The sequence below is a fragment of the Babylonia areolata genome, chromosome 25 (assembly GCF_041734735.1).
Source record: "Babylonia areolata isolate BAREFJ2019XMU chromosome 25, ASM4173473v1, whole genome shotgun sequence".
NCBI lineage: Eukaryota > Metazoa > Mollusca > Gastropoda > Neogastropoda > Buccinidae > Babylonia > Babylonia areolata.
Window position 1 is genome coordinate 14,742,250 of NC_134900.1, and position 27,990 is coordinate 14,770,239.

The window sequence follows — 27,990 nt, forward strand, 5'->3', positions numbered from 1 at the left end:
CGTTCGCAGCACGACATCACTCACTTCACACACCTGGCAACCCTCAGATTTTTCCAGATCGAAAACGAACGCACAAAGCTGGTCTTCTCCAGTAAATTACTGTGAACACACACTGGCAGCTTGGTTCCCGTTAATTGTCAACGAAAAAAACCCTGAACATTTCGAGGCCTACAAGTTGTCGTCTGCTTGCTATTGTTCACGATGGCGGACGAAAAGTTGAAAGCCAAAACGAGCGAAACACAGTCCAGTGAGCTCATGAAGCACGCGAAATCACAGACCTACTGTGCCAAAGAGGACCCAAAGGTTAGTAACTTCATTAACTTTCCTATTTTACTGTCCTAAGTTCCCAAGGACCTATCCCATTTCAACGCGGCAGTTTTCGCACATACCTGAAATCGACCGTAGTATGAAGATATGTTGCCAAACTCATTTTCAATAATTATATAGTTTTCGGTTCAGCTTATTTGACTGCTTTTATTCCACTTTAGAAATGAAAGTATCAAAACTTGTCATGAAATTTTGAAAAAGAAAACGGTGGAAGAAAAGTTTTGGCAAGTGTTTTTTCTTCTCTATCCTTTCGTTCAATGAACATCAAACTGGTAACCTTTTCGAGGATTGTGACATTCTCAATATGAAATGGTATGAATAAAGCAAAATAAAATGACTGGACTCATGAAGAAAACATAAAAAAAGGGAAAAAGAAAAAGAAGAAAAACCTCGTTCTTTTACTTTAAACAGACACTGCTGGACTGAGCTACCTTCAGTGTATGTTCCTGCCTGCCAGTGTTAACCACCACCTTTGTACTTGCCATTGCCCGCACGTCGCATGCACATAAGTAAATAGATCTCGGACGACGAGCAGGCCCTTGACGGAGCCTCAACCGTCTAATAGTCAAGTCAAGAATTTGTACGTGGATCTTATCGGACCTTATTCACAATGACGCCTGAAGACATGTGTAGCCTTTGAGGATGGAATAGCAACGTATCAAAGTAAAATACTTGAACGTGTTGGGTTTTCACTGGCTTAAAGCCTGAACCGGACTATAAATGGCGGGCGATTTGAATCAAGCCAGTTTCTCACCAGAGTCTGACACTGTGACGTCGGTGAAGGTTTATTCAAAATAAAAGCCTAATAAAGCTACGGTTTGGCTTCATTTATGGCAGAGAGCGAGATTTGCCTAGCAGCTTCCAATATAGACCTGAATTGACTTTGGAAAGTACAAAATGTGTCAGCTACACGTAATACAAAATTTGAATGCAGAGAAAAGGGGCGGAGCTAGAACCGAAACCTTGCTCTCGGGAGTTAAGACTTTAAGGGTAGAAGTAAATAATTACATGTTCAAAGATTCCAATGAAACAAATCGATAAATATAGATTTACACGGAATTGGATATAGGTATAGATATCTGACAAGTGGAAGTTGTTTATTTGCTCATTTATTTGAGTTTGTGTTTGGGGACAGTCTCGTGCTTGAAACCGCTTGAATGAAAAAAGCCACTTCCACCTCTCGACTGCTAACATGCATCACTATTAAGGCGTGCTGGCCTGATAAGGACTTTTGCCCGCTTGAAGTGCGGAAGAAAGAGTCCCCACATATAAGCATTTTTCCAACATTGGTTACACAGTGCTTGTCAGTTCATAAGTCAAGAAATATATACACGAGTTTTGTATTCAAAATTCTGTAAATGTCAAGATAATTTTTTTTAAAGTATTCACTGTTCCTGTGGAAACATCTTGTGGCAAATTATTCCAAACATTTGTTACTGTTGAAAAAAGAAAAGAAAAAGTGCAAATCTGAGCGTCCCAGGTTCGAATATTGGTAACGGCGCTTGGTGGATAAAGGGTGGAGATTTTTACGATCTCCCAGGTCAACATATGTACAGACCTGTTTGTGCTTGAACCCCCTTCGTGTGTATATGCAAGCAGAAGATCAAATACGCAAGATAAAGATCCTGTTACCCATGTCAGCATTCGGTGGGTTATGGAAATAACATACCCAGCATGCACCCCCCCCCCCCCCCCTCCCCCGAAAATCGTAAATTTGTTTAAATAACATTGTAACATACGCTCTACATTTCTTCCCCTGTCAAGAGACGTAAAGGCCAGTCGAAGAGTGGAGGGGAAGAAATGTACAGTATATATTAGTGTTATTAACCAATTTACAAGTTTTTCCGTCTTATAAACGGAAAACTACAGGAGGAAATGTGGATATTGCCGACGAAACCTTAACAACACACAGACCCCAGTACTGCAGAACTTAATTTCAAGGGGTACATTCCAACATGTTATTAAGCTGAAGTCTGTTGATGGTATAGTTTACAGTTTAGTATTTCGAGTTATGGAGGACTATGACTCTCAAAGTAGTGGGCAAGATTGCACTGGATTTCAGTGCTGCAGCCTTGGGGACTAGCTGCCCTTTGGGGACCGTCACAACACCGACTGTCCGAACACTCTCTTGGCCGAGAGAGCGGGGATGTAACTTGGGCACGGCACTCTCCACAGGAACAAAATTATAGCCGAGATAGTCTTCTTCTTCTTCCATTAATGTTCAGCGGTCATAACTTTGACCATTACTAACATTTTACGTACATGGCCGTTTTTGTTTTTATTTACCCCGCCATGTAGGCAGCCAAACTCCTTTTTCGGGGGGTGTGCATGCTGGGTATGTTTTTGTTTCCATAACCCACCGAACGCTGACATGGATTATAGGATCTTTAACGTGCGTATTTGATCTTCTGCGTGCGTATACCCACGAAGGGGGTTCAGGCACTGGCAGGTCTGCACATGTGTTGACCTGGGAGATCGGAAAAATCTCCATCCTTTACCCACCAGGCGCCACCGAGATTCGAACCCTGGACCCTTAGATTGAAGGTCCAACGCTTTAACCACTCGGCCATTGCGCCCGTCGGACAGCAGTTGCACCCTCTGTTGTTTTGATGGTTGTAGTTCGGACACGGAACAATAGAGTGGTGGTGATGGTTGTAGACTATGTTCTGCTGGAACAGTGTAGCGGCACCCATTTCGTTTTGCTTTCTGCGAGTGTCTTACTGTCAAAGAGGCTTTTTCTACAAATTTTGCCCGGGACAATCCTTGTGTTGCCGTGGGTTCTTTTACTTATGCAAGCTGCATTCGGGACTTGGGTTTGTTTCAACCGAATGACTATAGCTATCTAACCACCCGCCATTATGACTTCACATCACTGTGTTGGTATTGATGCTTGTACACTATGTGGAATTAGTTCTTGACTGCGAGCGTCTGTATGATGTGTGTGGTGGGGTGGGGGGGTATGAGGCGGGGTAGGAGGGGAGGGGAGGGATGGGGAGGGATGGGGTGTGGGGGCGGGAGGAAGGGGATGTATTATAATCGATTTTAACTTTGTGTTTTTTCAGGACAAGACTAATGCGGTAAGCACCTTTCCCGTTTTATCTATCTTTTTTTGTTTGTTTTGTGTGGGTTTTTTTTTGGTATTTCTTTTTATCACAACAGATTTCCTTGTGAAATTCGGGCTGCTCTCCCCAGGGAGAGCGCGTCGCAATACTACAGCGCCACCTTTTTTTCATTATTTTTTTTTCCTGCGTGCAGTTTTGTTTTTCCTATCGAAGTGGATTTTTCTACAGAATTTTGCCAGGAACAACCTCTTTGTTGCCGTGGGTTCTTTTACGTGCGCTAAGTGCATGTTGCACACGGGACCTCGGTTTATCGTCTCATCCGAATGACTAGCGTCCAGACCACCACTCAAGGTCTAGTGGAGGGGGAGAAAATGAGCCGTGATTGAAACCAGCGCGCTCAGATTCTCTCGCTTCCTAGGCGGACGCGTTACTTTAGGCCATCACTCCACTGTCATCACTATATCTCATCAGTCTATTTGTCAGTCTGTGTATCTGTATCTCTCTCTCATCAGTCAATCTACCTGTCTGTGTCTGTCTATGTCTGTCTATTACTCTTTCAAATCACTGAGTGTGTTGTTGCTGTTGTATGCTTCATTTCCGATTTTTGTTCAACTCTGCTCTCATGTATCTTTTTATCATCTCATCTCATCTCTCCCCCACTCCGGCCCCACACCCTCTGTCTCTGTCTCTGTCTCTCTCTCTGTTTCTTTTCTCGTTTTTCTATGAATTTGTTAACGTGTACTCATTTCTTGGGGTCTTCTTCATATCTTTTCTTTTGACATTTTTCCCTTTCGAGGGCTGGAGAAAGCAATTGTTTGCTTACTCGAATGCTATCGGAAATAAGATCCATTCATTCATTAATTTATCATTCATTTATTCCTTCCTTCATTCATTAATTCATTCATCCCCCCTCTCTCACTCACTCTCTCTCATTACCATATTCATATACATTGTCATTAATGCAGGTATAATGATTATGTACTTGTAAATGCTACTGTGCAGTTGAGTATTTGAATTTCATGTATGTTTTTCTATAACCTTTTGTTATCTTGTGAACATTTCGATTTAATTTCTTTTTGCCCTGAGGGCTGGATTAAAAAAGCATATGCATGCTTATTCCACTTCCCTCATTAAAAAGATTCGTTCGTTCTCTCTCGAGAACTATGTCTATTCAAACTGAGTTTATTATTGTCATCCACGAGACAGGATGATCATAATTATGGAAGCTGGCACTGTTTTTGCACCAGGCGTTTTAATTTAGGGAAATAGTAACATCTTGTACTTCACTGCGGCGTTTTTGTAATGTGTATTTATACATGGGCGGTTAGATATTAATTTAAAATTTTCCTTTTGTTTGATATTATTTATGTCGTTCACTTACCCCTTCTTAAGGGGCCTGGGCCTATTCATGAATAAATCATCTGAATCTGACTCTCTCTCTCTCTGTCTCTCTCTCTGACTCTCTCTCTCTCTGACTCTCTCTCTCTGTCTCTGTGTCTCTCTGTGTCTGTCTCTCTCTGTCTCTCTCTGTGTCTTTCTCTGCCTCTCTCTCTCTGTATCTGTCACTCTCTCTCTGTCACTCTCTCTGTGTCTCTGTCTCTCTCTGTCTGTGTGTGTGTGTGTCTGTGTCTGTGACTCTGTCTCTATCTCTGTCTGTCTCTCTCTCTTAGGCCCCCTCTTCCCCCACCCCGTCTCTCTCCCGCTCCTGTCTCTCTATTATCTCCCCCTCTGAACTTCTGAACGTGTGAAGAGGAGGAGGGGGTCGAACCTCCATAAAACAAAGGTAACAGTTACTGAAAACAGTACTATTTCCATAATAAAAGTTACAGAATGCAGAATGATAGAACTTTTGTTTATAGACTGACTTAGATGAGTGAAAGGAGAGAGAGAGACAGAGAGAGAATCAAACCACTGTCTTTACTATATGACCCTAACCACCCGTGTTCCCTTTCCAGGGCCACCACGCAATGGACAACTGTATCGAACTGTTCAAGCTTGACTATGATGTCGAGGTAAGCCATATGAATTGCTGAGGGCCTTCAGTTCTGTTTTATTTTGTTGCAAGAGTGTGTGTTTAACGCTTTGTTTTAGTTGCGCAGTCGTGATATGGCCCTATGCGATCGGCTGGACATTGTCAGCAACAATGTGGAATGTCGAGCTTTTAACTCCACACATATATTTTTTCCACAGTTGTATCTGAAGAAAATTTTGTGAGTTCGCAACAAAAAAACAAAACAAAAAAAACAAAAAAAAAAACAACCGCCCCCCCCCCCCCCCCCCCCAAAAAAAAAAAAAAACAAACAAAAAAAACAACAACAAACCAACCCAGTTTATCTTATGGAGTATGATCACTGGACACATCGTCAAGATGTCTTTTCTTCCCCCCCCCCCCCCCCGCCCCCCCTTTTTTTTTTAACGAAGTATAATCTAAAATATCGGTATATTCCAGTGTTAGCGAATTGTTGATGGAGTTAACTCTTTCCATACGAACGGCGAAAGAGACGACGTTGACAGCGTTTCACCCCAATTATCAAAATATTGCAAGCGGAAGGCTCTTATACTGAAGACCTGAATGTTGACAAAGAATACCACAATTCTGACGACGGAAGCTAAAGGTTGGGTCATTCAGACACCCACTGGACATCCGAGGGGTCTGTGTAGAGAAGAGAGGACTGGCCGTACTGAGTGAGTTAACTCCACAGATATTTTTTGCACAGTTGTCTGAAGAATATTCTGTGAATTCGCAAAAAAAAAAAAAAAAAAAAAGAAAAAAAAGAAGAAAAAAAAAAGAACCCAACCCAGTTTATATTATCTTATAGAGTATGATCACTGAACACATCGTCAAGATGTCTTTTCTTCACCTTTTTTTTTCACGAAGTATAATCTAAAATTTCGGTATATTCCAATATTAGTGAATTGTTGATTTGTTAATATACAGCGTTGACTGATCCCATTGTCTTGTTTTCGTTTAAAGTGCTGGTGGTGCACAAGTACAAAACATGAATATGGAACGAGTGAATGACAAAAGAACGAGAACTGAAAAAATGGCAAATATCATTGACACTTGTTTGTTCACTTTATATGGGTGCTTTGTCAGGCGTGAAACAGAATTTACGAACAACAGTGCAAAAACAGGGCATTGCAAGTTTCTTTTCCCCGTTATTTAGAATAGAAACCTTTTCTATTTGGGAATTTTTTTCTCCTTTAAATAAAAAAAAAGAAAAAAAAAATTCGAATAAAACTTTGATCAAACACAGTGCAGCAATACCACAAGATTAAAACTTACAAATGTTGGCGACACGGCTTGTGCTTAAACAGATACATGGGTGTCCCCACCTCCCCTCCCCCCCCCCCCCCCCCCCGCCCCCCCCCCCCCCCCCCCCCCCAACTTCCAAATAAGTGGGCATTTATCTCCGATGTTACCCCCCGAAAACGGACAATGGCTGCTCTACATGGCGGGGTAAAAAAAAAACGGTCATACACGTAAAAGCCCACTCACAGATACGAGTAAACGTGGGAGTTGCAGCCCACGAACGAAGAGGAAGGAGAAGAATCATCTCCGATGTTCCCCACTCAACCCATGATTATGTGACTTCGGTTGCGAAAGGTTTGAACGGATGAAGGAGAGAACTGGGCCCAGCCTTCCGTTTCAAGCCCTAAACTCTGCCCCCCCACCCCCCCTACCCCTCCCATCCTTTCCTCCCCGCCCAAACCCCCACCCCCTCACCCATCCTAAAAATGCTAGGTGGGGCTTTCATAACACAATGCCCGCAGTGTGGTTGAGATGCATGTATTTTTTTCCTATTTCCCCATTCTTTACCGCAGATCATCGACAACACCGGTGGCAAGCTGTGCAGTCACTACCCCGCTCAGATCGTCCTCATGGGAGAAAAAAGACGACAGGAGTGCCCAGTTAGAGACGCAGAGTAAGTGCGCGCGCGCGTGCGTGCGTGCGTGCGTGCGTTCATGTGTGCGTACCAGAGAGAGAGTGTGTGTGTTTGCGTGCGCTCGCGCTTGTGCGTTTGTGTGCATCCACGGGGATGTCGTGGGTTCTTTTAAGATGTTGGGATAGCATATCATTGGTAAGTCTTTTTTGGACCATAGTATCGTGTGCTTAATCTCATACCCATAGTATTAACTCTCCCCATACGAACGGCGAAAGAGACGACGTTAACCGCGTTTCACCCCAATTACCATCATCAAAATATTGCAAGTGGAAGGCTCTTATACTGAAGAGGTGAATGTTGACAAAGAATACCACAATTCTGACGACGGAAGCTAAAGGTTTGTTCAGACACTCACTGGACATCCGAGGGGTCTGTGTAGAGAAGAAGAGGGGACTGGCCGTACTGAGTTAAATTAAACTGTCACTGCTAGGCCTGCTGCCTGCCATTGCCGGTATGTAGGTTTTGAGGAACGTAATAAAAATAATAATAATAAAGTGCATTTTAAGACGCTTATTCCCTTTGAGAGCGCTAAGCGCCATTACAATTTCTTAAGAAGGCGAGAATATTTACACACTTATCCACATAACTATGCTCTTCCACACACAAGTATATATATCTACACTTATCAACAAAAAAATACGTATATATATATATATATATATATATATATATATATATAACATTAAAAGGTTTCAGCATTTAAAACCTGTGGTGTAGGTTACACTTGGTGTTAACTTATTCAGTCCGATGTCAGTTTGTAAAGGTGGGTCTTAAGCCCGGCCTTAAAGCCTGACAATGTGAGGGAGCCTTTCTGAAGTGTCCGGGAGAGTGCGTTGGAAGGATGTGTAGTTTTCCCACTTCTGTCCTTCAAGGAGGAAGGTGGCAGAATGGTTAAGACGCCCGTCTGCCCCTACAGCGTTCGCGAGTCTGGGTCTGGGTTCAAATCCCGCTCGGGGGCCCTTTCGCCCAAGTTTGATTGGAAAATCGAACTGAGACGTCTTAGTCATTCGGCTGAGACGATAAACCGAGGTCCCCGTGTGCAGCACGCACTTGGCGCACTGAAAAAGAACCCATGGGAACAAGAGTTGTTCTCAGGCAAAATTATGTAAAAAGAAATCCACTTTGATGGGTAGGTAAACGCTAATATATCTATGTATGCATTCAAGGCCTGGGTTATGCCGCTGTCAGGCGAAGCGAATATTAATGGATTCGTCCAAGCACAGTGACGCCGCCTTTAGCAACTGGAACTGAAAACTGAAACTCTGTTCATTGTGGTCTTCTTCTTCTGCGTTCGTGGGCTGCAACTCCCACGTTCACTCGTATGCACACGAGTGGGCTTTTACGTGTATGACCGTTTTTACCCCGCCATGTAGGCACCCATACTCCGTTTTCGGGGGGGGGGGGGGTGCATGCTGGGTATGTTGTTTCCATAACCCACCGAACGCTGACATGGATTACAGGATCTTTAACGTGCGTATTTGACCTTCTGCTTGCATATACACACGAAGGGGGTTCTGGCACTTGCAGGTCTGCACATATGTTGACCTGGGAGATCGTAAAAATCTCCACCCTTTATCCACCAGGCGCCGTCACCGTGATTCGAACCCGGGACTCTCAGATTGACAGTCCAACGCTTTAACCACTCGGCTATTGCGCCCGTCTTTCATTGTGGTCGACTGGGCTATTGGCAGCATGATTTGATTCTGTCTCATTGTTCTGCCACTCGCTGTGTATCGGGTGTTGTACTCACTCTTTCTCATACTGTAGTAGCAGTAGTCTTCAGTTTAACGTCTTCCACTTTAAGTGATATTAGACGAAGAACAGGTGGGTGGGGGACCGCGTGGTGGTGGTGGGAACACATTTGGGCAGAAGGTGAATGTGTGTGTGTGTATGTGTCTGCGCGTGTGTGCGCATGTGTGTGTGTGTGTGTGTGTGTGTGGTGGGGGAAAGATACAGAGCATTGGAAAAAATAAAACATTAAAAGGGAGACATAGGCATATAAAAGGAAACGCTAACATGCATCAAACAACTATAACAACTATTTCTCATACTCATACTGTGTGTGTGATCGTGTGTGTGTTGTGTGTGTGTTTGTGTGATCGTGTGTGTGCGCACGCGCTGTCAGAGGTCAGCAGCTGACACTGGAGAAAGCACGTAAAACACTCCAAGACGTCATGGAGAAGGCTGCTGCCTCCCGGTGTCGCTTCAGATTTGTCACCCCCGTCATTTATTTCAACGGACAGGTTGGTGGCGTTGGCCTGAACTTCTGTTCCCCCTGAGAAATGAAGGTCGTGTCGTGTGTGTAGTATCGTACTGTAAGCTCAACACTCGGCTTATATCACAGATTGACATAAGTTTACATTTGGGCCAACAGCAAAGTGAGAGCTGTATTATCAATGGTTTCTCCAGTCAATGGGAAACCATTTACAGCTTAGTCTTTTGTGAAGGACTACGACTCTCAAACTAGGAGGCAAAATTGCACTGGCTCTTAGTGCTGCAGCCTTGTGGGCTAGTTGGCCTTTGGGAACCATCCCAACGCCGACTGTGCTAAAACCCTCTTGGCCGAGAGAGTGGGGATGTACTTGGGCAAGACACTCTCCACTATAATCAAATTCTAGCCCAAATAGTCGGAACAGCAGTTGCCTCCTCTGCTGTTCTGATGGTGATAGTCGGACACGACTGACAATATATATATAAAAGCCTAGCTTGTATAACGTGCGTGCAGTCCGATATACAGGTGTGTGCGTCCGCGTGACTGCAACCTGACATGATGACACAGGAAACGAATGATGAGAGCTTAAAAGCAGCCGTCAGTCGAATCTAGCCAGGCTGGCAGCATGTGTTGCAAAATGACTCCGTGTTTGTAAAGCGCTTGTAAAGAGTTTGGTATTTGACTGAAGACTGGTGCTGAATACGTATCAATATCAGTCAATATATATATATATATATATATATATATATATATATATATATATATATATATATATATATATATATATATATATATATTGTGTGTGTGTGTGTGTGTGTGTGTGTGTGTGTGTGTGTGTAAATATAATCCCCATATTATTTTTTCAAGTTACGCTTCATATGACGATTTTTTATTTTTTTTGGTCGTTTTTTTGTGTTTTTTTTTGTCGTTTTACTTATTTGTTGCTGGTCACGTTTCGTCTCATGAAAGTGACGGAATGTGACACACACACACGCACACACACGCACACACACACACACACACCACACACACCACACACACCACACACACACACACACACACACACACACACACACACACACACACACACACATGTAAAGGGCTTCGAGGAGGGAGATCTAAGTGAAATGTGAAAGAAATGCCCAATTTGCTCAGAGACAGCCATTTTAGATGTTTGTAGAATAAAATTGTTCTAAAGAGCTTTTCATAAATTAATGGTAGGGCAATAAGAAACGACAGGAAAGACGATGATAACTTAAACCGGCAGCAGCAAGTGACGTCGTTGTTCTTTACAAAGAAAATTTAAGTTCATTTTCAAAACAGTGTGTGCGTGTGCGTGTGTGTGTGCGTGTGTGTGTGTGCGTGTGTCTTTGTATATGTTTTTGTGTGTGTGTGTGTGTGTGTGTGTGTGCATGCGCGCGCGTGCGCGTGTGTGTGTATTTGTGTGTGTGTGCACGTGCAGTACGTGTGCAGGTCGGCCACCCTGGCAGGCAGCAAAGAGCTGACCCTCAGGATGGCCTCAGACACCGTGAACTCTGCAGCAGAGGCCGTGATCTCGACGGCCGGGGCTGTGGCCAGCACAGGTGAGCCACCTGCCCGTCTACATACATACCTGTGTCTGTCTAGCTGTCTACACGTCTTAACTAACCTGTGCCCTTTCTAATGCCTGTACCTGTTTACTGATTTAGCTGCCTGTAGCTGTCTACCTACTTGTACCTACCGACGACCTAAGTGTATCTGCGTGCCTGTCGGCCGCATTCCTGTACCTGCCTGCATGTACCTGTCTACATACATGTACCTGTCTACACACGTGTGCCTGTCTGATTATCTATACCTGTCCCACCTTTTTGTTCTTGTGTTACAAAGAATTGCAGCCAATGTTGGCGAAATTTGGTCACGACTTTTTTTTTTTTTTTTTTCTCTTTTGCAACATCTGTATGATAGATATCGATGTGATTAAGACATTAGGATTTCGTGATTGCATGCACAACGAGCTTGTGTGTGTGTGTGTGTGTGTGTGTGTGTGTGTGTGTGTGTGTGTGTCTTGTCTGTCTTGTCTGTCTTGTCTGTCTTTGTATATGTAATGTTTCTTCTTCTTCTTCGCTCGTGGGCTGCAACTCCCACATTCACTCGTATGTACACGAGTGGGCTTTTTACGTGCATGACCGTGGTTTTTTTGTGTGTGTTTTTTTAACCCCCGCCATGTAGGCAGCTTATACTCCGTTTTCGGAGGAGGGTGGGGGTGGAGGGGGCATATGTAATGTTGCCTTGTGTCTTATAATAAACCTTTTCGGTTTCACGACAATGAAAGTATTCTATTCTGCTCTGCTCTGCTCTATTCTATTGTGTCCCATAGCGGTGGGCGCCGGGGCCAAGATTTACGAGGTGGGCAAAGGGTGGTTGTCCTATTCCTCTGCCGTCTTCTGGTGGGGCGGAAAGACCGACGAAGTCGCCGCCGACGAGACCGACGGGTCGCCGCCCGCCGAAGCGGACGCTGGTGACCTGTCCCGGGGCACGGAGACTGGGAGTGAGGAGGCCAAGGCCAACTTGTGAGCTGGGGGGAGGGGGGTTGGAGGGGTTTGTGGGGAAGGGGTTTGTGGGGGAGTCGTGCTTGAGGATGGTGAGGGTGGTTGTGGTGTTTGTTGGAATGATGGTGGTGGTGGTGGTGGCGATGGTGATGGTGGATGTGATGATGGTGGTGATGTTGATGACGATGATGATGATGGTGAGGGTGGTTGTGGTAATTGTTGGAATGGTGATGATGGTGGTGATGATGATGATGGTTAGGGTGGTTGTGGTGATTGTTGGAATGGTGGTGATGGTGGTGGTGATGGTGGTGGTGAGGGTGATGGTGGTGAGGGTGGTTGTGGTGATTGTTGGAATGGTAGTGGTGGTGGTGGTGGTGGTGATGATGATGATGGTTGGGTGGTGATGGTGATGGTGATGGTGATGATGGTGAGGGTGGCTGTGGTAATTGTTGGAATGGTAGTGATGGTGGTGGTGGTGATGGTGATGATGATGGTGATGATGATGATGATGGTGGTGATGATGGTGACGATGGTAATACTGGTACTAGTACTGGCGGTGGTGGTGGTGCTACTACTACTGCTACTACTACTACGACTACTACTAATGATGACAATACTGACAGTGATAACAATGATAATACTGATAGTAATACTAATGATCACAATAATATAATAATGATGATGATGATGATGAAAAATGACGACGATGATAATGGTAAAACCAGCCGCCGTGGCGAAGTGGTTAGCGTTGTGGACTGACGGATGGGAGGACGCCAGTTCGATTCCCAGCGCAGGTTGGGACTTTTTCGGTCCGCGGTCGGTCGGTCGGGCGGTCGGCTCCTGCCCAGAGCCGAGTGTGATACGGGCTTAAATGGGAAGACTAGGACTTGCACAGTCGAGCGTCATCCACTTCACGGATGCGTCTTTTGGATATTCCACGAGAACAGAGCCTTCGTCAAATTGCCAGTTCCAAAACGTTAGGACTCCCATAGCAGCAGCAGCAGCAGCAGCATCATCACATCTTCATTCACCATCGAAATATAAAAAAAAAGTCTACAACTTTGGGACACATATACAGACTCGCGCGCACACACACACACACACACACACACACACACACACACACACACACACACTCACTCACTCACTCACTCACTCACTCACTCACTCACTATTAAGCTTACGATTATGGCAACATGTTGCCGAAGAGAACGCATGTCCTATAAGAGAACAGAGTACCCCTAAGAGTACTGTTGTCCCCTAAGAGTACTGGTGCACTGTGTACGGCAGGGGCCTGTACGAGGAGTACTTCAGGAACAAGGTGGACAAGGACAAGGAACTGCTGCAAAAGCTGAACGTCCTTCACATCTGTGACCTCATGGTGGAGGAGGCCAAGGTCAAGTACGGCATGGTGTAAGTGCACGTGCAACCCCGTCGCACTGGATTCATTTTTTCTGTTTAACAGATTGGTGGTTTCTGATTATTGCTTCTCTCTGTCCGTCTGTGTCCGCCTGTCTCTCTGTCTGCCTGTCTCTATATCTCTCTCTACATCTGTTTCTCTGCCTTCGAACATTTTGCTCACCACAAAACTATATTACGTATTTAGTCACTCGGATGAGTCGGTGAATCGAGGTCCTTTGTGGAGCATGCACTTAGCGCACGTAAAGCCTCTTACAGCAGCAAAAGCGTTGCACCCTGGTTAAAAGTCTGTAGGAAAAAAAAGATCCACTTTGACAGTAAGAACAAAATTAATATACCGGAAGACAGAAAAGAGAAAAGACGCTCGAATATGGCGACTCGGTCTCGGTCTTCTACACGTAAAAAGCCCACTCGCGTACATACGAGTGAACGGTGGGTGTTGAAGCCCACGAACGCAGAAGAAGGTGCTCTCCCCGGGGGAGAGCAAACCCAGTTTCACGCCGAAGGAATCTGCTGTAACAGAATACGATACTATGCCCCACAACAATAATTATTACAGGATACGGTAATACAATGCCGTACGCTACAGACACCAGCATGGTGGTCACCAAGGAACAAGGCGTCACCGTGCAGTCTTGTGAAACGAACCTTGCATGCACTGACTACACCTGCCCTGCAGCTGCTGCAGGTATTGCTGCTACAACCACAGTTATGCTATATCTATATATATATATATATATATATATATATAAATACGTCGAGCTAGCCCTTCAACACCCAGCTTTCAGTGTAATATATATATATATATATATATATATATATGTTTTTTTTTTTGTTTTTTTGACTCACTTGTGTAAACAAAGTGAGTCTGTTTTAACCCGGTGTTCGGGTGTGTGTGTGTGTGTGTGTGTCCGTGGTAAACTTTAACATTGACATTTTCTCTGCAAATACTTTGTCAGTTGACACCATATTTGGCATAAAAATAGGAAAAATTCAGTTCTTTCCAGTCATCTTGTTGAAAACAATATTGCACGTCTGGGATGAGCACAAAAAAAAAAGAAAAAAAAGAAGCCTAATTATATGCAAACTGCATTTACTGTTATATTTATATTTTTTGTATTCTCTAAACTTGGCCCTGTGACCTCTTATTCTGACACAACAACAAGAGGAGTCATTATCATTTTTTGTTCAAACAGGAACTTCTTTTGCTAAGCATGGAATTTTTTATTTTGCAAACGTTTTGGTGCAGATAGTAAAAAAGGGAAATTACTCTGTAATTAATGCTAGGGGACTTAATTTATCACAAGTGAGTCTTGAAGGCCTTGCCTCTCTTGTTTTTTTATATATTTTTTTTTATCTGTTCAGGTTTTCGTCATCGGAGAAATCTGACCAGGAGCAACGGTATAGAGATTTCAAGCTGTATGGGTTCCCTTATCCAGGTAATCTGATGTTGGTGATGTCTGTGTCTGTCGCTCTCTTTGTCTGCTTCTGTCTCTCTCTACCCACCCCTCTCTCTCTCTCTCTCTCTCTCTCTCTCTCTCTCTCTCTCTCTGTGAGTTAGTATGTCTAGTAATATTTTCTGTCTGTCGCTGTCTGCTTCTGTCTCTTTTTCTATCTCTACGAGATAATATGGTGTTAGTCATGTTTTCTGTCCATGTGCCTGTCGCTCGCTCTCTTTGCGTCTGTCTGTCTCCCCCTCTCTCTCTCTCTGTGTCTCTACCAGGCAGTGATGTGTTGGTAATGTTTTCTCAGTCTGTTGCTGGTATCTTTGCTTGTCTGTCTGTTTCTCTTTTGCTTTATTTTATTTATTTTTCTGTTCATATTTTGGCGCACAGGCTGTGAGTTCTTTGCCGATTGGAACGCCAACGACAGACGTGCTAAGGGTCTTCATTACACCTGGCATGAGGTGATGACGTTAGTGTTCCTGTTCATAACTTAAAACCAACCAAAAGCTGTTGTCAGGAATGTCTGTAGATAGCTAGGTTGACAAGGACAGTCTTTTTTCTGTGTCATAGAGATCGTCGTTTTGAGCAAGTTAGGAAAGATTAATTTTCGTTTTCGGATGGGAGGATTTAGTGTAGTTTTTCCGACTGTTTCCTCGGAACATGCAAGACCTCTAGATCAATCCAGCGTTCAACCTTTAAAATGTTGTCATGTTACTACTGATTGTGATTTCCCAAAGCTTTGGTGCAATGTTATTTTGACCAGTTTCCCTGGCCTTTTTTCTAAAATGTATTTGTTTTTGATTTTTAGATAACATTTAACTAAGCCCGAAAAAAACTGCTTTTTGACGTGTTAATTTCTATTTCAGCTTCATATATCCATAACTGTAGCATGCGTTGATACGTTAATTGTGATTACGATTTCCTTAACCCTTTTTAAACTGTTTTCAACTTAGCTTGTAGCTCGGCATGGGAAGATATGGGGCGAAAAATAGCCTCCCTTCCCTGCCTCTTCCTTGTCTTCAGTTTCTCCAGTTTTACAGTCATGCATGCGTGTGAATGAAGAGTGCGAAAGCGCTTTGATTTGTCTCTGCACAAGATTCAGCGCTATATAAATACCATTTATCATTATTATTATTAAACCCCATAAAACTGTTTTCGACTCTGTATGGCTCGGCATCGGGAGAAAGGCAGGGGCCCTAGCCTCCCCTTCCGCTTCTCTTAACCTTTCCCAACCAAAAGCCTGGCACCCATAGAGTGAAGAAAATGGAAGTAACTTTTTCAAGGCCACACAATACCAAAGCTGAAACGTGGCCTTTCAACTCACTCGGTGGACACTGGATCACAAGTCCAACTGCAGATTCAGCCACGACGCCGCCATATATATCTATCTATCTATATATATATATATATATATCTATATCTATATATATATATAGATATATATATATATATATATATCTATATCTATATCTATATACAACCTTCTGAATGTATACCCCCTGTACCTGTCCACTGGTAAACGCACTCCTGTATTTCAAAGATAACATACATTTTTCCCCTCCTCCCCACACAGAGTCGGAACGATGCTGTGTTGAACGTGGGGGAACCGAAATCGGTGCTTCGTGAACTGGAGATCGACTGGGGCAAGATGAGGGTAAGCAGCTTGAAAGGGGAGTGGTCAGTGTTCTTATTTCATTGTAGTTTTATCGTTTTTTACCTTTTGTCACAAAACGATTATCTGTGTGAAATTCGGGCTGCTCTGCCCGGTTAGAGCATGTCGCCACACTACAGCGCCACCCCTCCCCCCCCCTTTTTGTGTGTGTGCAAGTATATTTGTTTTACTATCAAAGCGGATTTTTTTCCCCCACTTAATTTTGCAAGGGACAACCCTTTCATTGCCATGGGTTCATTTACGTGCTCCAAGCGCACGCTGCGCATGAGACCTCGGTTTATCTATCGTCTCATCTTAAAAGACTAGCACTCAGATCACTACTCGAGGTCTTGTGGAAGGGGGGATGGGGGCAGTAAAACTCGGTCCGTAGAATAGGAATCGAACCAGTGGACACTGGCTTCCTTGTCGGTTTCACATGACTGCCATCAGTACAGTTAAGCCCCCCCCCTCCCATTTAACACTGGACAGAGTGTATCTGTGTATCAGTATCAGTAGCTCAAGGAGGCGTCACTGCGTTCGGTCAAATCCATATACGCTACACCACATCTGCCAAGCAGATGCCTGACCAGCAGCGTAACCCAACGTGCTTTGTCCTTGAGAAAAAAAAAGAAAGAAAATAAACAGATAAATTAAAAAAAATGAATAAATAAAATAAAATAACAAACATAAATGAATACATAAATGAATAAATAATTTTTTTTTAAAGCAAAAAGATAAATGCATACTACTACTACTACTACTACTACTACTACTTATAAGGCGCAAAATCTTGAAGTCTGTGAGATACACTACACTGTCATTTTATATCCTGTAGAATGTTTAACATTGTACCACTTCTTTTACTTGATCACAAGGCTCGTGTGCGTTTAATGTGTATTCGTTTGTGCTTTCATATCTGTGAAACTGCATGTTTGTTGCATATCTGTTGCTTATTTATCATTATTGTCTTTTTTATTTTATTTTTTGAATTTATTACTATTTTATTATCATTAGTATCATTATTATTATCTTTTTTCTCTTTCTTTTCTTTCTCAAGGCCTGACTAAGCGCGTTTGGTTAGGCTGCTGGTCAGGCAGATATCTGCTTGGCAGATGTGGTGTAGCGTATGTGGATTTGTCCGAACGCAGTGACGCCTCCTTGAGCTACTGATACTGTCGGATGCCTTACCGCTAGGCGACAGCTTCACTTGTGTTTGTTTCAGAGGACACTGGCTAGCAGTGGTGGCTGTCTGTTGACCATTTGAAGGGTAAACCCAGGCTGGATGAATTTGTCTATGTTGCTGTGTGCACATGTTAAATGATCGGTATAAGGACAGGCCCGGCGCTTCCTTTTTTAAGGAAGTGTCTGGGTTTGTTCCAGTGTACCTTTTATTTATCTGTGTGCTAGCTGAATCGGCAGCGTAAGCAGCACTGACTTGAAGTTGTGTACCTTGTGAATGGAGAGAGTTACCACTCTTTACTATTTTGTTCATTCGGTTTTGTGTTGACTGTGGTGGTTAGGTGGCTACATACTCAGGTGGTCTAAAACCCAGAGAAAAAACAACGTTGATTGGAATTGAGAATAGTATTGTTCCAGGATGTGGGTGGGTTATTTTTCATCAGCTGAGCCGATGCAGAAATTAGTTTTTGATGTGTGTGCACACGCATGTGCAGGCGTATAAGCGCGCTCTCACTCGCTTGAAATGCATGATCGTCTGAGAGTGCTGTTTTCTTTTTCAAATGAATTTCAGAAAGATTTGAGGATACGGTAGAACATTTCTTTTTTCTTTTTTTTTTCGTAGTTTTGTGTTTTTGCTTTGTGCCATAACAATTGTAAAATTGCTTTCTCGACTGGTGGTTTCAGGATGTGTGCTTGGAGTTGGGGGGTTTGGCTGGGTGGGGGGTGGGGACGGGATTGTGGTAAAGTTGCGATTACCCGATGTTCAGTGATTGCCCAATTGTGTGTGGCGTGCGTGCGTGCGTGTGTGTGTGTGTGTGTGTGTGCGCGCGCATGTGCGTGTATGTATGTGTGTAGGAATGGGATCTGGAGCAGTTGACACTGAACTACGTGCAGGCGTTGGTCAAACTGGTGGCTACAGGTGAGTGAAGGCTGTGGGGGAAGTGTGTGCTGTGCTATGCTCGCTTTCTTTTTCTTTCTTTCTTTCGTTCTGCCTTTGTCTTTTCGTTTTTCTCTTTATTATTATTACTACTATTATTATTATTATAATTATTTTTATTATTAGTAGTTTTAGTATTATTAGTATTATTCCTGTTGTTCTTCTCTGCTCTTCTCCTTCTCCTCCTCCCTCTTCCTCCTCTTCTTCCTCTTCCTCCTCTTCCACTTCTTCCACTTCTTCTTCTTCCTCTTCTTCCTCTTCTTCCTCTTCTTCCTCCTCTTCTTCCTCTTCCTCCTCCTCTTCTTCCTCTTCCTCCTCCTCTTCTTCCTCTCCCTCCTCTTCCACTTCTTCTTCCTCTTCCTCTTCTTCTTCCTCTTCTTCCTCCTCCAATTCCTTTTTTTTTAATCATTGTCTTTGACCAATCTTTTTCATGCTTTCATTTCGGTGACGAGTGTGTGCATTTGTTGGGGTGGGATGTGTGTGTGTGCGTGCGTGCGTGTGTGTGTGCGTGCGTGCGTGTGTGCGTGCGTGTGTGCGTGCGTGTGTGTTCTCTTAGATCATCCAAGGCAGTACAGCAAAATACAAAATGAACTTCCACTTTCCAGTGTGTCATTACATAATGCAATGGACAAATAAGTTCACTTTCGTTATATGGTCTGTAACGAAAACGATGAACAGTTATATCAGATACCCCGAATCTAAGTGAGAGAGAGGGACAGAGGGAGGGAGGGAGAGGAGGGGAGGAAGAGAGGGAGAGGAGGAGGAGAGAGAGAGACGAGAGAGACTGAGAGAGGGAGAGGGCGAGAGAGGAGAGGGGGAGAGGAGAGACAGAGATAGAGAGAATCGGGATCACCAATTCATTGATAGGCGAATCCGGGTATAACATAGACAAACCTGGGTAGCAACCCTGTCCCTTCCCGTCCTTTCAGGCGAGCATGGCCTGCTGGTGCACTGCATATCCGGGTGGGACCGTACCCCGCTCTTCATCTCCCTCCTCCGCCTGTCCCTGTGGGCCGACGGCCTGATCCACCCGAGTCTGGAGCCCGCCGAGATGATGTACCTGACGCTGGCCTATGACTGGTACCTGTTCGGGTAGGTGATCCGGGATGGACGGATGAATGACTGGATGGAGGGATGGATGATTTTTTTTTTTGTTCTTGATGGGAAAAAAATGAGTGAGTGAATGAGTGAGTGGATAGATGGATGGACGTTTTTTATTTATTTTTTTTTTATTTATTGATGAATAAAAAATTTAAAAAAAGAAATGAGTGACTGACACCTGGAACGGTTAGGTGTTTGCGGAGAAAGAACGAACGAATGAATGAATGAATGAATGAACATTTTTATTGATAGAAAGCGAAATAAGTGACTGGTATGATTTGGCAGGTGTTTTTGTGGAGCACGCATGAATGAATGAATGAATGAACGAACGAACTTTTTATTGATGGAAACGAGGAAATAAGTGACTGGTACCTCTTCGGGCAAGTGTTTATGAGAATGAACAGGTGTTGTTTTTTATTGAGGGGAGCATAGAAATGAATTCAGCTATTCGGGAAGATGATTCGTGAGAATACATAAGTGAACGAATGAACATTTTTTTTTTCTAGAAATATACAAAGACTTATCTTTTTTTGGTAAGTGTTTGGGGAGAATGATTGAATCAGTGAACAGTATTTCTTATCGAGGTAGAAAAAAAAAAAAAAAAGTGACTGGTACCTGTTCGGTTAGGTGCTTGGGGTGGATGGATGAACGAACGAACGAACGAACGAATGAGTGAGTGAATGAAGGAATGAATGAACAATCTTTTGTTGTTGTTGATGGGGGAAAAAAAAAGTGACTGATACCTGGAACGGTCAGGTGTTTGTGGAAGAAAGAACGAACGAATGAATGAATGAATCATCTTTGTCTTACCTTTGTTGTCTTTATTTCCCGTTTTTCCTCATATTTTTTTTTGTTTCAGTTTGTTTAGGCTTGTTTGTTTTCTGGTTGATTTATTTTTACATGTTTATTCTTCCACCAAACAAGGCATATTAACGTATACTACTTGTTACTATACCTATACCAAGAAACAGCAAAATGTTCTTCTCCTGAAGATTCGCGCGGAGTATTAAACACAAATTCCTTACCATCTTTGTCACTGCTTTTTACAGTTATATATATGTGTAATATATATATATATATATATATATATATATATATATATATATATATATATATATATATAAATCATTTTTCACTCCAGCTTTCTCTTGGTCATAGAATCCTCGTGTGTCGTCACTGTTTTTCCGTCTCATCACGATTTCCCTTTTCGCCCCCCCCCCTCCCCCCCCCCCGCCCCCGAGCAAGCAAACCTTTTGTAATGAAATATTTTCTTCTTCTTCGCCAGACATAACTATCCGGACAGGAGGAGAAAGGGACAAGAGGTATGTTCTCCCCTCACTCTCCCTTTCGTTATGGAAAGGTGTTGTAAAAAAAATGGCTGTTAGTATATGATAGAAACTGGTACTATAGTGGGAAAATCAGAATTGTACCCCCCCCCCCCCCCCCCCCCCCCCCTAAGGGACAAGAGGTATGTTCTCCCTCCACTCTCCCATTCGTTTTGGAAAGGTGTTGTCAGAAATGGCTGTTAGTATACGATATAAACTGGTACTATAGTGGGAAAATCTGAATTGTGCCCCCTCCCCCCTGAGGGACAAGAGGTATGTTCTCCCTACACTCTCCCTTTCGTTATGGAAAGGTGTTGTAAAAAATGGCTGTTAGTATATGATAGAAACTGGTACTATAGTGGAAAAATCTGAATTGTATCCCCTCCCCCCTAAGGGACAAGAGGTATGTTCTCCCTACACTCTCCCTTTAGCCTTATGGAAATATGTTGTCAAAAAAGGCTGTTAGTGTGTGACAGAAAATTATACTGTAGCGGGAAAATCCGAATCTACCTCAGCCCCCCTTTGGGACAATGGATATGTTCTCCCTTAACTCTCCCTTTACCCTTTTGGAAAGGTGTTGTAAAAAAAATGGCTGTTAGTATATGATAGAAACTGGTACTATAGTGGGAAAATCAAAATTGTGCCTCCTCCCCCTCCCCTTCCCCCCCTAAGGGACAAGAGGTATGTTTTCCCTACACTCTACCTTGCGTTATGGAAAGGTGTTGTCGAATACAGCTGTTAGTATACGATAGAAACTGGTACTATAGTGGGAAAATCAGAATTGTGCCCCCCCCACCCCTTCCCCCCCTAAGGGACAAGAGGTATGTTCTCCCTCCACTCTCCCTTTCGTTATGGAAAGGTGTTGTCAGAAATGGCTGTTAGTATATGATAGAAACTGGTACTATAGTGGGAAAATCAGAATTATGCCCCCTCCCCCTCCCCTCCCCCCTAAGGCACAAGAGGTATGTTCTCCCTTCAACTCTTCCTTTAGCTTTATGGAAAGGTGTTGTCCAATATGGCTGCTAGTATATGATAGAAACTCATGCTTTTGTGGGAAAATCGTAATCCTAACTCAGCCCCCCAAACGCCCCCCCCCCTCAACTCTCTCCCTAAAGCCTAATGGGAAGGTGTTGTCCAATATGGTATATGATAGAAACTTAAGCTATAGTGGGAAAATCGTAATCCTAACTCATCCCCCCAACACCCCTCCATACACACACCCAAGTATGCCTGGCGCTGTGAAATGGCGTAGTCAAGAATGACTGTTTCTATATGACATTTGTATGTCGCCAGCGGTCAATGGGTAAATGATGATAATACAAGACGAGGCAAGAAGTTCGTTTCATGTACCCCCTTGGGGCTTTGGAACGTTACATGCATTCATTTTTTTTTTTTTTTACAAATACCATACAACCAAAAAGAGTGATATCCCAAACTATGAATAAGCCTGTTGGAGCAAACACGCAGATACACAATAACAAGTAATTTTTCATTAACAACAAACGCATATCTTTTCCGTGTCAATAGGCAGAATTTCAACGAAAAGAACTGCGTGTAAAAGAAAGAAGGGGTTTAAGTTTTAACAGTATCCTTTTGTTCTTTCTCTCTGTGTGTGTCTCTTGTTTGTCTGTCTGTCTCTGTGTCTGTGTCTGTCTGTCTGTCTCTCTCGGTGTCTCTGTGTGTGTGTCTCTCTCTCTGTCCACACGCACACGCACACGCACACGCACACGCACACGCACACAAACCAGAAAACAGTAAGTACGAAAACATTTACCAGGCTGATTGGCCAGGACACAACAAAGCTTTGTGTTTGTCTGTCCCTCTCTTTCTCGGTGACTCTGTATCTCTCTCTCTCTCTCTCTCTCTCTCTCTCTCTCTCTCTCTCTCTCACAGACACACGCACACGCACACAAACCAGAAAACAGTAAGTACGAAAACATTTACCAGGCTGATTGGCCAGGACACAACAAAGCTTTGTGTTTGTCTGTCCCTCTCTTTCTCGGTGACTCTGTCTCTGTCTCTCTCTCTCTCTCTCTCTCTCTCTCTCTCTCACAGACACACGCACACGCACACAAACCAGAAAACAGTAAGTACGAAAACATTTACCAGGCTGATTGGCCAGGACACAACAAAGCTTTGTGTTTGTCTGTCCCTCTCTTTCTCGGTGACTCTGTATCTCTCTCTCTCTCTCTCTCTCTCTCTCCTCTCTCTCTCTCTCTCACACAGACACACGCACACGCACACAAACCAGAAAACAGTAAGTACGAAAAACATTTACCAGGCTGATTGGCCAGGACACAACAAAGCTTTGTGTGATCTATCTCTCTGTCTGTTGGTCAGGTCCTCCCGTTCTGCTTCATCATGCTTCCTAAACTGGCGGACCAGAGGTTTTCCGCCCACAGCTACGGGACTTTTCCAGGTAAACGTTGTGTCGTTATACACTGCACACACACACACACCCTCTGCCTTCATTCTGGCACAACCTGTGATAGAATTTGTCTATCCTTTTTTTTTCTGTTGCTCTCTTCATTTTCTGCCTTGTTTTCTTTCATTATTATTTTGTTTTTATTAACGTTTTGTTGGTCCATTCCGCTTTCATCTTTTTTATTTAGTTATCTATCTATTAGTTTATTCATTTATTAGTTTATTTATTTATTTTAAGCGAGTCTTGGCTTAACCCCTCTTTTCCGCAGTCTATGATGTACTATCTGTACTGTATTGTCCTCGCCATTGGGCAGTGATATTGTAAAATACTGGGATCGACACCAGCTGTTCATTCTGTAGTGTGATTTGCCTGGATGGCCTTTTATGTATTTGCTGTGTTGCTTAGAAGTATTATTTTAATCTTTTTTTTTTGTTTGCTTAGAAGTATTATTTTAATCTTTTTTTTTACCGATTTTTTTTTTGTAATTAATTTTAGGGATGATGATCAAGTGGAAGGGCTGACATCCTAAGCACAGTTTTATTTGCCTTAATGATTTAGATAATGCTGTGTAGATTGTGTGTGTGTGTGTGTGTGTGTGTGTGTTTTTGTGTGTGTGGGTTTTTTTGTTTTGTTTTGTGTGTGTGTGTGTGTGTGTGTGTGTGTGTGTGCGTGCGTGCAGAGGTTGAATTCTTACAATTTAGTCGGACGTTCCCTGATATGGACCTCAAGGTTGGCTGGACTAAGAAGTCAGAGGCAATATTCAGATGTCAGAGGCTATGTCAGATGTCAGAGGCAATGTTCAGATGTCAGAGGCACTGTCAGAAGTCAGAGGCAACGTTTTGATTGCGTCTGTTGGGTCACTGGCCTTGACTACTGTGACCCGATTAGCAAACAGGATTCTTTTTTCCAGAGCGAGATTACTGTGGCCCGCGTTTGTGTATGTGTGTAGCATGAAAAGCTGTTTGGATTTTGCGCGTTTTCCGACGTTGATAATGCACCACACTGTCTTCCTGAACTTTTTTTCTTCTTTTGCTTCTCCTCCTCCATCCTCCTCCTCCTCCATTCTCCTCCTCTTCATTCTCCTCCTCCTCCTCTTCATTCTCCTCCTCCTCCACTGCCCGATGAAGCAGAAGGTGAACACTAACGTTAAGGATCTTTGGCAAGAAGAGTGGAACACCCAGACGGACAACAAGCTGTTCTAAATCCGTCCAGACCTAAAAGAGACCCTCCCATCGGTGGTGAAGAATAGAAAGGAGTCTGTGCTGTGCAGACTGCGCGAGGGGCACACTTAGAATGAGATTTTTTTTTTTCTTCTTGTTGAAGGGGGAGGGGTTCCCTCGATGTATTCCCTGTGATGAGCCTCTCACCGTGAAACAATTGCTTCTTGGCTGTTGGGATCCGCAGGATGTTAGACACAGACATTACGCGGCGGTTTCTTTGAAGACTTTGTTTCGTGATGTGATGTCCCTCCGTGGACCCTGATGGACTTTTTGAAAGAAGTGAACATTTTAACTCAGATTTGAAGGTTTGAAACTATGGAAGGTTTTTTTAAAACTTTGAGTGGAAAGCTTAAAGCGGTGACTAGTTGATACTTGTGTAAACAGAGTGTTTTAACCCGGTGTTCGGTTGTGTGTGTGTGTGTGTGTGTGTGTCCGTGTGTCCGTGGTAAACTTTAACATTGACATTTTCTCTGCAACTACTTTGTCAGCTGACACCAAATTAGGCATAAAAATAGGAAAAATTCAGTTCTTTCCAGTCATCTTGTTTAAAACAATATTGCACCTCTGGGATGGGCACAGAAAAAAAAATGAAGCCCAATTATATGCAAACTGCATTTACTGTTATATTTATATTTTTTGTATTCTCTAAACTTGGCACTTTGATCTGATATTCTTACCCAACAACAAGAGCAGTCATTATCATTTTTTGTTCAAACAGGAACTTCTTTTGCTAAGCATGGAAGTTTTATTTATTTTGCAAGCGTTTTGGTGCAGATAGTAAAAAAGGGAAATTACTCTGTAATTAATGCTGGGGACTTAATTTCGCTTTAAACTGATCTTTCTCATCTTAAACATTACATTTTGAAATTATACTCAATACATAAAAAGCTTGGATTGTTTTTTTAAAGTGTATCACAAGTGAGTCTTGAAGGCCTTGCTTGTTTTTATTGTATATTTTGACTTGTAGTAGGTATAACGTGGTGATAGCCTTGATGGCCTTTGTGGTCGGCGAGGCTCTAAGCACCATGATTTGATTTGATTTGATCCACTGCCAACCTTTTCCTCCTCCACATCCTCCTCCCACACTCTCTCGTTCTCCCCGCTCCTGTCTTCGTATGCTGTGTTTCTAACTGTCGGCTAACCGTAATCAGTAATAAAGTTGCATCTATGCTTGTGTCTGAGGCGAACTGTGTATAATAAGCGATCAATTTAGGCCGTTGACGTACACATACTTTTAACTGAAATATCAGTTGTTGGAACTTATCAATTATCTCATTTGTGGTATTCAGTATTTAAAAAAAAGTACTTCACTGATAAAAAACAAAAAAAAAAGACTGGATACTATGAAGACGTCCGTCTGTTAAGATTAAAATCGGAAGCTTTTTGTCCACGTTTGAGTTCGTATGTATGTTTTTGTTGTTGTTGTCGCCCATATCTCTTTAAGTTTGCATGTGTGTCCGTTTTGTCCAGAGTAATAAGTCCGTATGTACCTGTTTCGTTAAAGTTCTGAAACATCGTATCTCTTTTGGTCATAATTGAGTTCGTGTGTCATTTGTTCACGTTTTGAATAGACTTCTCAAAGTTCTGTAAGGTCGCATTTTTTTTTTTTCTTTTTTCTTTTTTTAAATAGTAATCTCTAAATCTGTCTTATTTCTTCACATTTCAAACACGGATTCCGTATTCATTCCACCAACCTGAATAAACCCGCGTTTCTTTTCTCCCCCCCCCCCCCAACACTCCCCACTAACCACATTTTGACAAACGGTGGGTTTGTTTGTTTTTTCCCCCTCCCCCCGGTGCTCATCCAGGGAAACCCTCCCCCATGAAGTCCCCCACCCCGTCCTCGGGGTCCAAGCTGTCCCCTACCCTCCGCAGATCCACCCGGCTGTCCGAGAAAGAGCAAGGGGCCCAGCCCTCCGCTGCAGCCGACAACAGGTTCTGGCCCTACCCGTCCAAGTCCCAGTCGGCCCAGGAGACCAGCACCCGTCACCCCAAGACGAAGGCCACCACCTCCAAGTCCGCCCTGAGTTCTCCGTCCAAGACCGCGGTGTCGGCGGCGGTCTCTCCGAGGTCCAAGTCGCACTCCCCGAGCAGGGTGACCTCCGTGAGCTCTGTTTCCATGGAGGGTAGGGCTGCGGCTGGTGGTGGCGTGGATCTTTCTCCGTCCAAGGGTCTGGCCGAGTGAGTGTTGTACTGTGTAGGAATGTTGTTTTCTTTTCTTTTTTCTTGTACCTTCCCGGGTTTTTTTTCTTCTTCTGGAATAAAGAGGGCTTTGTTTGGCTTGGCTTGGCTTGTCTTGTCTTGCTCTGCCCTGCCCTTCCATGTCTTGTCTTGTGTTGCCCTGCTCCACCCTGCCCTGCCTTGTCTTGCCCTGCTCTGCCCTGCCCTGCCCTTCCATGTCTTGTCTTGTGTTGCCCTGCTCCACCCTGCCCTGCCTTGTCTTGTCTTGCCCTGCCCTGCCCTTCCATGTCTTGTCTTGTGTTGCCCTGCTCCACCCTGCCTTGCCTTGTCTTGTGTTGCCCTGCCCTGCCCTTCCATGTCTTGTCTTGCCCTGCCCTGCTCTTGCTTTGCGTTTCTTTGCAGTGCTTTGCCGTGTCGTGTCTTTCAGATTCTAAAAGTCGACAAAGGAGTTAGTTTGGGTTTTGTACGCTGTCCACACACACTAAGACGGGACAGTCTTAGCTCACTGTTACTGTAAGCAAAGGAACGTGAAAGATGATGATAGAGAACCACTCAACCCAGTAATTTCTGCATGGACTCACAAAAACACCATTTTGTGTGTGCGTGTGTGTGTGTGCGTGCGTGCGCGCGCGTGCGTGTGTGTGTGTGTGTGTGTGTGTGTGTAGAAACGCGCTGTTTTTTTTGTTTTGTTTTTTTTATCGAGTTTGTATGTTTCCATGACGAACGTGCCATGTCACATTTTACTGTTCTGCTAGTGACTTGTATGCACCAGTCATCAGCGCACTAAAAAAAAAGTTTGTCCTCTTACTGTGAGATGGCTAAAAGTTGTTCTGATTCTGAAGACGGAACAAACAAAAGCACAGCGGTGTCTGGATCCCTTCCCCTTTTTCTGATTCCAGAGGCCTTTCCGCGCTGTCCGCCGCCTCTCCCACCAAGCGGCGCAGTACAGAGAAAGAGCCCGGGCCTGGGTCCGCCTCTCCTGCCAAAAAGGTCAGCTCTCGTTCCGCGTGACGACATTTATTATTAACCTC

The 27,990-nt window shown here is 43.6% G+C and overlaps 1 protein-coding gene across 1 annotated transcript; it reads left to right on the forward strand.

Moving 5' to 3' along the window:
* Positions 1-149: 149 nt before the first annotated feature.
* Positions 150-27,970, forward strand: LOC143300053 (phosphatidylinositol-3,5-bisphosphate 3-phosphatase MTMR14-like). The gene is made up of 17 exons (XM_076613608.1): positions 150-303; positions 3,390-3,404; positions 5,345-5,401; positions 7,215-7,315; positions 9,462-9,579; positions 11,011-11,131; positions 11,905-12,097; positions 13,367-13,489; positions 14,861-14,934; positions 15,331-15,401; positions 16,514-16,594; positions 18,626-18,689; positions 19,637-19,799; positions 22,427-22,436; positions 23,474-23,552; positions 26,587-26,959; positions 27,859-27,970. The coding sequence occupies exons 1-17, from the start codon at positions 202-204 to the stop codon at positions 27,968-27,970; spliced, it is 1,857 nt and encodes a 618-aa protein (XP_076469723.1). The 5' UTR covers positions 150-201.
* The last annotated feature ends 20 nt before the right edge of the window (positions 27,971-27,990 follow it).